At 38.3% G+C, this 13,749-nt stretch overlaps 1 protein-coding gene across 2 annotated transcripts; it reads right to left on the reverse strand.

Moving 5' to 3' along the window:
• Positions 1–2,900: 2,900 nt before the first annotated feature.
• LOC101468942 (complement C1q and tumor necrosis factor-related protein 9A-like) lies at positions 2,901–7,861 on the reverse strand. Of its 2 annotated transcripts, XM_004546452.3 has the most exons (7): positions 7,735–7,861; positions 4,320–4,552; positions 4,189–4,251; positions 3,973–4,077; positions 3,797–3,880; positions 3,426–3,557; positions 2,901–3,341 (listed from the first exon to the last, which is right to left on the reverse strand). In XM_004546452.3, the coding sequence occupies exons 3-7, from the start codon at positions 4,247–4,249 to the stop codon at positions 3,058–3,060; spliced, it is 666 nt and encodes a 221-aa protein (XP_004546509.3). In that variant the 5' UTR covers positions 4,250–4,251; positions 4,320–4,552; positions 7,735–7,861; the 3' UTR covers positions 2,901–3,057. The 2 variants fall into 2 exon arrangements, with proteins under 2 accessions (XP_004546509.3, XP_076734920.1); XM_076878805.1 differs by lacking the exon at positions 4,320–4,552 and having other exon boundaries at positions 7,735–7,854.
• Between the last annotated feature and the right edge of the window lie 5,888 nt (positions 7,862–13,749).

Consider the following 13,749-nt stretch of genomic DNA (forward strand, 5'->3'; position numbering starts at 1 on the left):
TCTTCCTGCTCTGATTGATTTTTTTCATTGACCAAGAAGATGCCAAACAAATGATATTGGAGACACTTTAAGCAGCCTTTTCTGGTGCACTCAGCTCTAACTAAAACATTCGCACTTCAAAAGATCAGCTTGCAAAAGCCGTTCACGAGACAGAGAAGACGTGCACTGTCACAGCTTTAATGAGCTTTCACACCTTAAGCTCCAGAACAAAGAAAAAATAAATAAATGAAAGACTAATGAAACTAAGGTTTTCAAATGGGAAATTCCCTCTCTCGTTAAGTGCTGATTCATCAGCTGGCTAAATTATCCCAAAACAGAGGGATTTCACAATATTGCACACATAATCAATTAAAATGCTGTATTTATGGGCATATTTCAAATATCGACAATAACAGGGATACATCTTAATGTGCTGTGTGTTTTCTTGTGTTCTTAAAGTCGGATCAATGATACTACCTCTAAACGAGCCGAAGCCTTGATGACAAAGGGTGAAAAGCTTCTCCAGCTTAGCCTCAACCTTAATAGTGGCACTGTGGGGACACCTAACATAGAATTAAATGCAATTATGAAAAAATGTTTCCAACCCAAGAGGTGCCTGTGAGAGAGGAAACCATAGAAGCTGCATTCATTTCACACAGCCCCAGGTGCCGAGAGGATACGGTAGTCCTTTTCATATTGGCAGCTGTTTGATCAGACTAACAGCGCTCCTTAGCCATACCATAGCTTCAGGTCTGATCTAAACTCCTCATCAAATTCAAAGGAGACACCGCGTCTCCAATACACTCCGGGCTCTTTCCATAAACACCGCTGAATTATTCCTTTGAGCACCCCTTTTTTGATAGTGACGTCCACCTTCCTTTCACGAGGCTGAAGAAATGTTAACTACCTACCAACTACAAATTTCACAGCGGTAGATGCGTAACGATATTGGACAATGTCTCCATATCTTCCAGCAAGGGTGTGAAATTGTACTGTGAGGGCATCTGATAGCTTGTAGATCAGCTGCGACTGATAGCGTTCTCTGTGGATTGTGGGAAATAAACAGGGAAAGTAGAGGGCAGCGAAAGAAAGAGAGAGAAAGAGTTCATCACAGACACTGGCAGTGAAAGGAGATGTAGCTTGCCTGCCTCTGTGTTGTGTGTTGATCATGGTTATCGGACCCATGCTAGATGACTGATAACTAAGGTGTGGTGTTGTGTAATGTGTGTGTGTCTGTGTATGCCTGTGTGATCTGAATGACTGCACAACAAAGAGTCTGAATGGATTTAGTCAAAGCTCAAACGCTGATGCAGCTGCATTCCTGGAGCTTTATGATGTGAAACACCAAAGGAAAGGAAACAATGATCACATTCATAAGATGTCATTTTCTTCCACTTTTATCTGAGGAATTTTAGTTTTTTGCCCCCCTTTTTTTCATAACATAATGTGTTCACCTTTTCCAAACTGGGGCCCTGTTAGGAGGTTTTGTTTGAAAACCTGACCCCAGTCTCACTAGTAATGTACAGTATGGCTACTTTGCAATAACAACCATCCACACATCCACGACTCAAATTCCAAAAACGTTAGAACACTGTGTAAAGTGTAAATAAATACAGAATGCGATGATTTGCTCATATTTTATACATAATAGAAACATAGAAGAAGTATAACATTTTTCAAATGAGTAAATGTACCCTTTTGGGAAAAAGTAAGGCAATTTTGAATTTGATAGCAGCAACACAGCTCAGAAAAGTTGGGATGGGCCCATGTTAGTCCAACAAAAGTGCAGCATCCTCTCTACTTTTAACTGATTGTACACATCTGGAAACTGAGTCTGGGGTCTTCTTTGTCATATTTTTGTTTCATGATGTGCCAAATGCTTTGAACTGGTGAAAAGTCTGGACTACGGGCAGGACAGTTCAGCGCCCAGACTCTACTACAAAGCCATGCTGTTGTAATAGATGCAGTTTAGCACTGTCTTGTTGAAATATGCAAGTTCTTCTCTAAATAATCAAGTCATCTGTAAAGCTTATGTTTTGTTTATAGTTTATACAACTTCTTAATTATTTGGCGAATGGGGTTGTGGTTAGTTGCACTGAAAACAGTGTTGTATTTTCTCTTTATGGATTAGAGTGTGAGAGGCTTAGAACGAGTTGAGTAAGTCAGTAAATTAATCTAAACTCACCATTACTTTAGTTTTTTCAGAATAACATTTTCCATAAAGTCATTTAACAGTGCTTCAAATTAGATGTGTCTGCCTTGAACCTATAATTTAAAATATGTAGTTTGGGCTATAGATTTGTGACATATCAACTACTGTATGGCTGTCAGTCTTGTCAAAGATTCAATTCAATTCTCAATTCAATTCTTTATTTATTTGTCACATGTAGTTATAGCTGGTACAACATACAGTGAAATGTTTTTTCTGGCTAAAAAAGTACTCCCCCCGACTGTGCAAACATGCTAAAAAGGATTTTACATAAGCTAAGAAAAAAAGGAAAAGAAACAAAAGTTAAAAGTAAAAAAATATATAAAAAAACAATGTAAAAGTCCATATGTTTGTGCTTATAAATATATATCCATGACGTGCAAGATATTGCACTGTAATGAGTTGAATGAGAAGACTATAAAAATATACATATTTACATAGTACAGATGTATATAATAAGGTACGGATAAGGTTCAGAGTCGTCGCGGAGCTACCAGGCAGCCGAACTCAACGGCGCCATTTATACCCTTAATTTCTGCATCTGTGGAGAAATTAAGGGTATAAAAATTGTATCTTGGTAGATTTAAAAAAAAAAATGTATTTAATGAGATTTTTCCAATGCCTGACTAAAGCTGGCAAGGAAACAAAAAAATTGTCTGCAGTTTGTGGAAAATTGTTTATTTATTAAAGTTAAGACTAAGTTTGTGTAGGAGAATGTTAATTTATTAATTGAATGCTCCAGAATTACACATGCTTTTATGTTTATGAGTTTGTTTCCATAAACCTACCCAGTGCAGAGAAATTAAGAAACAAAATCCTCTGTGAATTTGATGTTACCTTTGCCTTGTGTCCAACTCGTATGTTGGAAGTTACAAAGGAAAGAGCAGAAAGCCACTAAAAGTTGTTCTGTGGTACTGGTCATCCCAAACACTACCAGACAGTTGTACTGAAACAACATCTCCCACTTCTAACTGCAACACCACACCATTGGATGCATTGTCCTCAGGATCGGTGGTTGTGGTTTGACGGTCCCCAATGAAAACCATGGCATCAGAATTTTTGACAAGTCTCATCCTCATATTTTTCTCATAGTGCGCTATATGACCAGTAAATCTAAAGTAGTAGACTCCTCTTACTGGTGCAGTGAAATAACCTAAAAAAGAGAGAGAAAAAAGTCACAACTAATTGTGGTGAAACTAATGAAACCAATAATTAAATAGAAGCCTAATCTGCCTACCTGTGTTTGGGTTGTAGTGGTTTCCAGTGTTGGTAAAGACATTTCTGAAGATGAGTGTTGCAAATTCAGAGCCATATTCAATGTTACCTTCACCAGATCCCAGGAGGGAGGCAGAAAAAGCCACCTTCACTACTGTGGCAAGAAAACAAAATAAGTAAATAAATAAATAAATAAAGTAAACTCAGAATCATTAATGATCATCCACTAATTATTCATCTACTTCTTGTACACTTATCAGGAAAACAGAAAAGTATTTATCTCTGTTAATATTTTGAAGCTCTTGCGCTGTGGTATTTCCCCGTGAAATCACAAGACACACATGAATAACCAATCAGTCAAATCATTCCATACATCCCAAACCGAAGCTTTACCTTCCCGCTGTTTCTCCAGCATTTCCACACGAAGTTCACTGACTGTCAGCGTCTGCCTGATAGCTGCAAGCTCTCTAGCTTGAGCTAACATGATGAAAAGGGAGATAAATGAAATGGAAGTATATTGTGAAGGTTTACAAGTCAGAGAATAAACACCAAAAACCCTGACCCTTTACCTTCCTGCTGTTTCTCCACCTCCTCCACGTGAAGTTCACAGACTGTCAGTGTTTCCTGGATAGCGCCGAGATCCTGCCGAGCTATTGCAAGCTCTCTAGCTTGTGCTAGCATGATAGAAAACACGATAGGAGAAGTTGAAGCAAGTTGTAACAGTTTATGAGTAAGTAAAAATGAACACAACAATACAATATTTAGGGCCGGGGGCATTTAGTTACCATCATTCTTTATCTGCAGTTCTTCAACCAGGATCTCAGCTGCAGTCATCCTGGCCTCCATGACTATAACAAAAGTGCATGTAAGCTTAGTTGCATCTATTTTTAATGAAGTGATTCCCTCATCACTGTACCTGTATTTTCTTTCTGTAAGGCCTCCACCAGGCTATCCAGAACTGTCACTCTGTCTTTCAAGTATCTAAGCTCTACACTTTGCTCCACCACCAAGTCTCTCAGAGCCAACAGCTCAACCCAGATGTCAGTCTGAAGCACCTGATCGTCTTCACTTCCCTCAATGCTGGGCCTCTGTGTGCCAGCCAAATCTGTCTCATCATCAGAATCATTGTTACTGCTGTTTATTTGGGCCCTGCAAAGATGGCAAAGCAGGAGAACCATAAATGAAGGCATGAAAGTCCTCATCTTCATTCACGAAATGCCCTGTTTGCTGTGTGTGCCTGGGTCATTTATGGGTGATTTCAAGGCCAAATGTGTCAGGTGGATGGAGATTTGCCAAATGTGTGAGAAAGATCACAGCTACTGTAGTGTGGCAGGTATGGGATAGACAGGTGTGTGACTCAGACTTTTAAACACATATCACTGAGTGGATGTTGCAATGGAGAGCTTTGAATAGATAGAAGTTTGCTAATAGGTATGCCCAGCTCTCTAAATGACTTAAAATTATTTTTACTATTAAAAAAAAAACTATATAAATACTTAGATTTCAAAAAACTGAAATGTTGCAGAGTCAGAGTTAAATTCCTTGTTTCACAAGCTTGGCCAAATAAAGATGATATTGATGCTGATAGCCTCAGAAATTTTCTAGGAATCCTCGAGCAACTGTTGGTGTCAGAGTGCTGTCACAAATGAATTAAATAAATTACAAAGGAATACTATGCTCTGGACAGATGAATCAAAGGTTATCAAACTTTTTTGAGATTAAATACAAAATTTTTCAAGAAAAAACACCATGTAATGTGCATGTAATAATGTATACATGTAGTTCACCATTATCCATGACCTACTTTCAGTGGCAAACACTGATATCAGTGTCCAGTCTGTGCAAGAGAACGGAGTACATCTAACTCAATTCTGTCAATAACACCGCTTGATGTAAACACGGTGATCATTTCCAGAGGCTCTTTTTCTCTGACAGGTGTCGTTGTTTCCCAGAAGGGATCTGGAATTATCCTCAAGTCCTTTAGCGCAAACGGGCGTCCACACAGGTCTTTTGACTACCCGCAAGTTATTGTAACGAGCTAGGGAAATTTCCCACTGCAACAGGACCATTATGTGGGCGTGTTGCTTGTGAGTCATAAGCGTGTGCATCAGTGACAAGTTAGACAATTAGAGAGAAATAACAACAAATCAATCTGTCGTTAAAAAAAATATTTCTTGAAGCGAATAAAGTGGTGTGAATGACATGATTTATGCTGATTGCTGCTTGTGTTTATGAATAAGAATATTGAGCAGCTGTCAGTCAGAACTCCTCACTGCCACGTACAACTGTATTCACACCAGATAAACACGCAGTCATCAATCTTTCTAAGAAAACACTCAGATGGTGGGAAAGAAAACACAGATGAGTAATAATGTTGTCCTTAGTACAGCAAAAAAATACCGGATAGTTTCGCTTTTTACTGTTCATACAATTTTTCTATCTGCTTTTCTCTGTAAAAATCAAAGACCTGTCATGAAAAAATCTTTGCTGTAGGGGTAAACACAAACAAATGTGCATATCCCACAGAAGTTTTAAAGAAGAGGGCCTTTTTTTGGAAAGAGAACATAGAGTTTTCTACCTGTGTGCCGCAGGGGGCAGAGATAAAGACAGTAATAGTTAGACTGTGGTCACACTGGTATGCAGACAGTCATGAAAGCAGCAGTACCTGTTGCATCTTGCAAGTTCATTTGCTCAATATTGTGAAATTTAACCACTTAAATTGGGGAGACCCTTTCTTATCACAACTCTAGGTGTGTGTGAATTAGTTGCAAATTATTTTAATTACAGATTATCGACTGATATACAGTTGTTTACTTGTTGCTGATCAGTATCATCTTATCGTCAATTAATTGTATATGACTGTAAAATGTCACTGTTTTGTGAAACCTTGTAACACTTTAACAAATGTTTAAATAATAAACAAACTATACAGTTTTTTTTTGTTTTTTGCTTCATTTTGCTAAAAAATCTATTTTTTTAACTGCACTGTAGTAAACCAGCCTACACAACATATCTTATCTTTTGCCCCATATCTGTAAATACACAGCTGGTTGGTTCACAGCCTACAGCCATGCTAATGCTAACGGCTCTGTGGGACTGCAGTGATATGAGCTAAAGGCTAAAAAAAATGTTAGCATGTTACAAAGGACAATTCAAAGATAATCATCAAAGTTTAGTGTGTTAACCATATTACCATCTGCTAAACAGCACCCACTGGACACTCTATTAGGTACACCTTAGTAGTGTCAGGTTGGATCCACTTTTACGTCCAGAAAGGCCTAAAAAAAACATTGCTGAGAGATTTTGGTCATGTTTCCATAATGAGAATAAGGGGCCCAAAGTGGGCCGAGACAATTTCCCCTAAACTATAACATCACCAGCAGCACCAGTCTGATTCATTGACACAATGCAGGATGGTTCCATGCTTTCATGTTGTTTATGGCAGATTTTGGTCTCTTTTTCAGACCATTTTTTGTAAAGCCTAGACTCAGTGCATTTAAATACCTAAATGCACTGAGTTTCTGCAGTGTGACTGGTTAGCATATAGTTCTGTTATTACCTTTTTACAAAGTCTTAAAAGTATAGAAGCTAAATCATTTAAGTTAGCTATAATGTGGAAAATTATTAAAGTTGGAAATCACACACACACAAATCACTCACACACACAAGACCAGTTTGATATAAAAATGTGATAGTAATGTACCAAATATGCATGCCACATCACATTCAGTGATAACTGTTTGTGGTACAGACACGCACACAGACAGTGTTGCAGGTAAGTGTTCGCTTATTTACGGCAAAAGTGTTTTTCGCTTAGGTGCTTCCCCAGCTTTTCAGCTGCTTTGTCTCCAGCTCCGCTCTCCCTTGGGTCCCAGTGTCTTACAATCAAATGTGGGAAGGTTTGATTGTTATATTGTTCCCAGCCTAGCCTCCCTGGCACTCCTCTCCAAACTCACTGCACCACCTATTCTGCAGACTACACCCTGCCACACTGTCATTTTATCGAGGTGGACAAAGAAATTTTTGAAAACAATATAAAAAGTAAGTTAATCAAACCTGCATGAGGGTTACAGATGATAATAACAAATATTTGCAAGGTATTTGGATTAAATAAACCTTTAATAAAAAATTTATACCGGTGTAAGCTTACTTCAGTGAGTCAATACAAGACACTCATAAAGAGAAAAACATGGTTTGTAGTGTCAGAAGTCCCACATGCCAAAGATATCTGGCATTACAGTCTGTCAGAATGGCAGTTAACAAGGCAGCGCATCACTTGTGACTTCTATCCCATTGGTTGCTCTCCCAGAGACTGTTGCCAAGGTACTGACCTGTGATTTAGACTCTAGTAAATCTTTCCACCCTCTGAGGTCAGGCTGTTCCTGCAGCAATGACTCTTCCTTTCTTCTGTATCTGCCCTTCAGGCCCAATCTCATATCCAGGTCTCTTCCTTCTGGTCTGCTCAGAGTCTGGAGACAAAGCTCTGTTAGACTTTTCAGGGCATGCATTGTGATTAATTCTATTCCCATAAATGAAAAATAGATAGTGAAATATCTAAGTGTGATAGATGACAGCTTGGTTGAACTATCAGGCGCCTCAAAGTGACAGGCACCCTTGCATACCTTCCTTCATTTTCCTCTCAGGCAAATTCCTCTTCCTCTGTCTCTTCTTCAAGATTTCCCAACTCTTCTCTTGTGTGTGTGTGTGTGTGTGTGTGTGTGTGTGTGTGTGTGTGTGTGTGTGTGTGTGTGTGTGTGTGTGTGTGTGTTTTAAATATGTTTTCCTTTAACAAAAATCAAGCATAATCTCTTGCTCTGAAGTTTTCTACTATTATTTTTTTTCTGACTTTTAAGTTTAACCAGATAATCCTGCTATGCTCAGCCTGTGTCAATGCATTCACCCACAGGTCAAATCCTTTAAAAGATTCTTCTTTTGTCTCTTAATATGATCCAGATTTTCTGTAAATGGTTAGTTATGATACCCTGCATAATTGCTGTAATAGAGATGCTGACAAATCATGCAACCTATAATCATACATCTTTCAGTGTTACAGGTAATCATTTAGCAAGCTGACCAATCCCTCTAGTCCCTCTTCTGTCCAAGCCAAGCAGAGAGGATGTGTTTGTGCACCCTGCTACTGTAAGAAGTGGACTTGACTGCAGGTACTTAGCCTCAGCTTAATCTAATGATGCATACTTCCCCCTGTTTACGGCAGCCGGCGAAGAGGGAGCACTAGCCTATGCTTGTCTGCTGCTGAGAATGCCCATTAATGCTCTTTTCCCCCTCGGGTGATGACCACCTGAGCTATCAAAGACACCACCCCCCTTCCCTCCACCCTCATCATGCTCCATCTTCACCCCTCCTTGCTGTGACCGCCGCCCAGACACATAATGTACAGTCAAAACGGTTTTCCCCTGTGAAAGAGCATTCAGAATCTGTGCAACATCATCATCGTCACCATTATCACCAGTGTAATAGTGATCTTTTCAACTATTATTTATCCTCTGCAGCTACACAGCAGTCAAACTGGTACATAAAATATGTTCAGTACAATCCAGCACAGCAGCACCTTAGAAAGGAAGATATCATCTCACCTGTTCACTCACTCACACAGCATCCAGCCAAGCAGATAATTTAGGTTGCATTTTCTGAGTTTTTAGATGTTGGTGATTTCTGCTGCCCTTTTAATTGAACTGAGGATGTAATTATGTTTGCAAAACTGAAAAATATTCTTAATTTGTTTTTGTTTGAACTTTTTTATTGAATCTTTTATGCAGCTGTCCATCCTGGTACCTTCATCTGTTTGTTAAACCTTTTCTCTTTTCACTCATTAAATGGATTCTGGAGCAGATTTCTGCACTGAAATCATTACAGGTTTGTATTATTGGAGCGCAGATATAAAACAGATTATGTTTTATGTAGAGATGGCACGATACCACTTTTTTATGTCCGATACCGATACCGATATCATAAATTTGGATATCTGCCGATACCGATATGAATCCGATATAGTGTTTTTTAATCAACAAAACTGTTTTTTAAATATCTTGCTGCATTTTGTATAAGTTCATACTCAAGTTTAAAACAACAACAACACTAAAGCTATTCTGTTATACCTGTATGCAAAAAAAAATATTTCATAGTTCAGCAATACTGATCAATCTAATAAACTTAAACCTACACCATCCTCCCTATTCTGGTATTTTAAAGAGTACTTAGCGTAAATATTAAGCAACCTAACTAATAGGGTTCCAACTCCCAGCAACAACAAAAATAAATAAATAAAAAATAGGGAACCACCCCTCATGCTCCACCTCATGATGCTTAATCGACGTAATCAACCTTAATTTGATGCAGTGTGAAAAAAAATGCACAGAAATCAATTATTTTTCAAGAAATATTAAATAGATTCAACATCTTTCTTCAACAGAATTGCAGACTGCACAGATGGTACCATCCCAAAGTAAAAAGTACTATAGCTTACTAGGGTATATATATTAGACTTAATAGTTACTATATACAGTAATTGACTTCTATTCATTTTGCATCAAATTAAAACTTTGGGTGTCAGATAATTATTTATTAAAAGCTAGACATTTTAAATGAGAATAAGAAAGAAAAGTATGTCTTTGTGCCCCCTTTTCCCTGTTAATGCCCTATTGGCCCCCCTGGCTAAACTTTGCTAGATCCGCCCCTGCACAGTTACCAGCGTCAGCTACGTAGAAAAAGATCCTGGAGTAGAAAGTAATATTAAATAAATTCTAACAACAGCTGATCAAGCTTAAACGTGCTGCTGTTGTTCAGCCGCTGGTTTCCTCTTTCTGGTGCAAAGTGGGCCAAAAGCAAACTAGAGACACAGACTCGCGACAGAAAAGCCGATCAGCTGATCGTTAAGCAGTTTCATGATTGAAGTAGCAGCAAGAAGAGGCAGTAGTTTGTTAAGCTTAACGCAGGAATGCTTTACAAACATTCAGAGATGGACTTACACACTTGCTTTACTTCTCTCGGGATAACTTTGTCGGAGATGAAATGCCGGGTTGCTAGCGAAGCTCCAAATGCTATCCAGACCACCACAGGTCCTGCATGCCACAGCCGCTCTATCACGTGATGCATACTGCTCCGACGTGCTAACGTTCTGAGGTGAGTTACGGGTGTTGCAAGTTTTGTGAGGTGCTTTCGTGATATTTAATGGATCGGATTACATTTTTAATTTTTCTCCGATATCCGATCCAGTAATTTAGGTCAGTATCGGACCGATACCGATACGTAATATCGGATCGGTCCATCTCTAGTTTTATGATTATTAAAGTAGATGTCGGGGACAAAGCTGGCAGAGAGAGAAAAATAACATGGTACAAAGGTCCCTTGACAGAGAGCCAGATGGTGTACTTCACTGTTGGCAAGCAAACCTCACGCACCTGTGCCATTAAAACAGGTACTCAAAAACAAACGTTCAAAACTGACCCACTTTGGGTCAACTCACTGTTATATTTATTGATTGTTGGAGTATGATGTGCAAATCTCCATAGAAATCATACTTTTATCAATAGAAAGTCTGTAAAACAGTAAAACAGTCCAAAAGATAAAGACAAAAACAAATATAAAATCAAGTGAAAACACCATCAAAGAACCAATATAAGTTAACCAAGTATTGATTTGATGCTACACCGATCAGCCATAACAATAAAGCCACTTTCCTAAATTTGTGTGGCTCTGTTGAGGCATAAACATGAAGCCTCTTTGAGGTGGGAGCCAATTATTTAGCTCTTGTGGATTGTAGAACATACTCGGATTCATTGTTTCAATTCTTGACCTCATTTTCATCTATCTATCTATCTATCTATCTATCTATCTATCTATCTATCTATCTATCTATCTATCTATCTATCTATCTAGGGTTAGGTTAGGTTAGGTTATATAGGTTTTATATATATATTTAGAAAAGTGGTAACAAAATGATTAATATTATTCACTTCACCTGTCTGCTGTTTTAATGTTGAGGCTGATTAGTGTACATTGACATAACTGCTCAGGTGTTTGTTATGATTTAGTACAGCCTAAGGGAAAAGCACTGCCCATTCAGTTTCCTAATCTACACAATATTATTAATAATCTTTTCAACACAGTATTATGAAGATATGTGCAGTCATGTGAAAAAGATTTTAAAAAAATACAGCACTCTACACAGTCCTGTGAAAAGTACACTGTATGATTCACCAGCTTCATTAATGACTATCAGTCTGTCTCACACGTCATTGAGGAGGAATTTTGGTCCACTCGTCTTTACAACGTTGCTTAATTTCATTCAGGTTTGCAGACATTCATGTTTGCACAGCTCTGTTAAGGTCCTGTGACATGATTTCATTCAGGCTGAGGTCTGGATTTTGACTGGGCATTTGCAGCTAGCACCTCGATTATTTTCTTTTTCATCCATTTTTGACGTAGATTTGCTGCTGTGCCTGAGATCATTGTCCTTTGTAGCAGTCTGACAGATGGCCTCACATATGATTTGGTATGGAGAAGAATTCATGGTTGACTCATTAACCACAAGGTGGCCAGGTCCTATAGCTGGAGCATATTCCCAAATCTTAACCCCTCAACCACTATGCTTTACAGTTGGTTTGAGGTGTTATGCTGACATGCATTGGTTTTTTTTCACCAAATATGGTGCTGTACATTATGATCAAATGTCACCACTTTGGTGTCATCTGTCCAAAGGATATTGTTCCAGTTTTCTGGTTTCTTCTGATGCACCTTAGCAAACCTAACTTGTGTCTGAGCTTTGCAAGATCTGGCTTTAGGGAGGCTTTCCTAGGATATTTGATTTGATTGCTCCAGACCAGCAAACTGCCAAAACTTCTGCTTTTGTAGAGGTGCTCACACTTGTTGATGATTAATAATTTAAGTGCATTTCATTAGCACCTGACTGCTACTTATCCTTTAAATCCTAATGGTATCAGTAAAGGTGTAAAGGGACTGAACACTTTCTTTTTCCCATGATGAAAGACATTTGATGCATGTTAAAAAATATTCTTAAAATAAAGAAATATTAAATATATATTTATATATACATATAATGTATATCCTTTACCTTCCTTTTTCGAAGTGGATATTTGGCAGATATGTTACAAAGCACATCTGGGATCACTGAGCCTACATGTGTCTCTATTAGAGTGACTTTCACCGCTATATTGGTCACTTCCAGAACTGCCCATTCCCATAACTCTCTTACAGTCCATCTTGCTTTGTCTAGAATATTTCACAACTTCCTGTCAGTATCACTAAACCCATAATAGATGTGTATATCTTCCCCTGTCTGGGATGCGTGATTCACTGTCCCTGAAACCCAGCACCACCTAATCTTGAACGGCAGATAAAGCTAATTAGGGGAAAGAGACATCAATCAGTGCTCCAGGCCTTGTTATGTAGGCTACTGCACATACCAAGAGTGGCATCTCAGTCAATGGGTGTGTTTAAAAGCTTGAGTCAGTCATACACACATAGCTATTATTATGAGTTATGTCTAGAGGATGGCCCAGAACTTGAAGATTATGAATGCTGGGTTGAATGTTTCCTTTATGTTTTTCAAACTAGCCAGATATAATAATTTTTGCCAAGTAAGTGGACTAAAATTAGAGCAAGAATTACATAAATTACTTTTCTGTTGTAATGACCTTTGACAGTATAACTCATGTGGGAGAACAGTAATCTGGCGAGGGGCTCTGTTTGGATGCGCAGCATGCATTAATACAGCTGTCAGTGAGAAACACACGCCCTTTCCGACGATTACAGCAGGTCCAGGAGGTTCACTGAACTCTGAGCAGTGACAGATTGTAGCTTGGGGGGAAGAGGAGGGTTTTTTTTAATATACTAAAAGTGATTAAAATGTATTCACAATTAATGACCTTCAGTTTTTCTTTAGAACTTGTTGTGCAACTGTTGCTTTAGAGCCAACATTAGAGAATGTAGCATTTGTTTCATCCTGTAGGTGGGAGTGTAACACTTTCTATTTTATAAACTGCAGCAGCTGTAATGTGCAGAGTCTGCAAGACCTCACATGTTAAAATGAAAAGACTACTACGTTTTTTATTAAACACTACATGCCGATTACATTTATGAGCCATAAACCTGTATGTTGATCAACCTGTGTGTAATGATGGATGCTTATCCTAAGTTCTCGCAACTATTTAGACGAATATGAAAGCAGGTATTGGTATTTTCTGTGTCAGGCAGTGTATATTTTAAAAGGTTAGCTGGGGAATAATGTTTATAATATACAATGTGCTAGATATTATTGGATGCATAATAACAGCAGTTTGACAGGTGAAAAGAAATTATTTTAAAAA

This window comes from Maylandia zebra, linkage group LG20 (assembly GCF_041146795.1).
Source record: "Maylandia zebra isolate NMK-2024a linkage group LG20, Mzebra_GT3a, whole genome shotgun sequence".
NCBI lineage: Eukaryota > Metazoa > Chordata > Actinopteri > Cichliformes > Cichlidae > Maylandia > Maylandia zebra.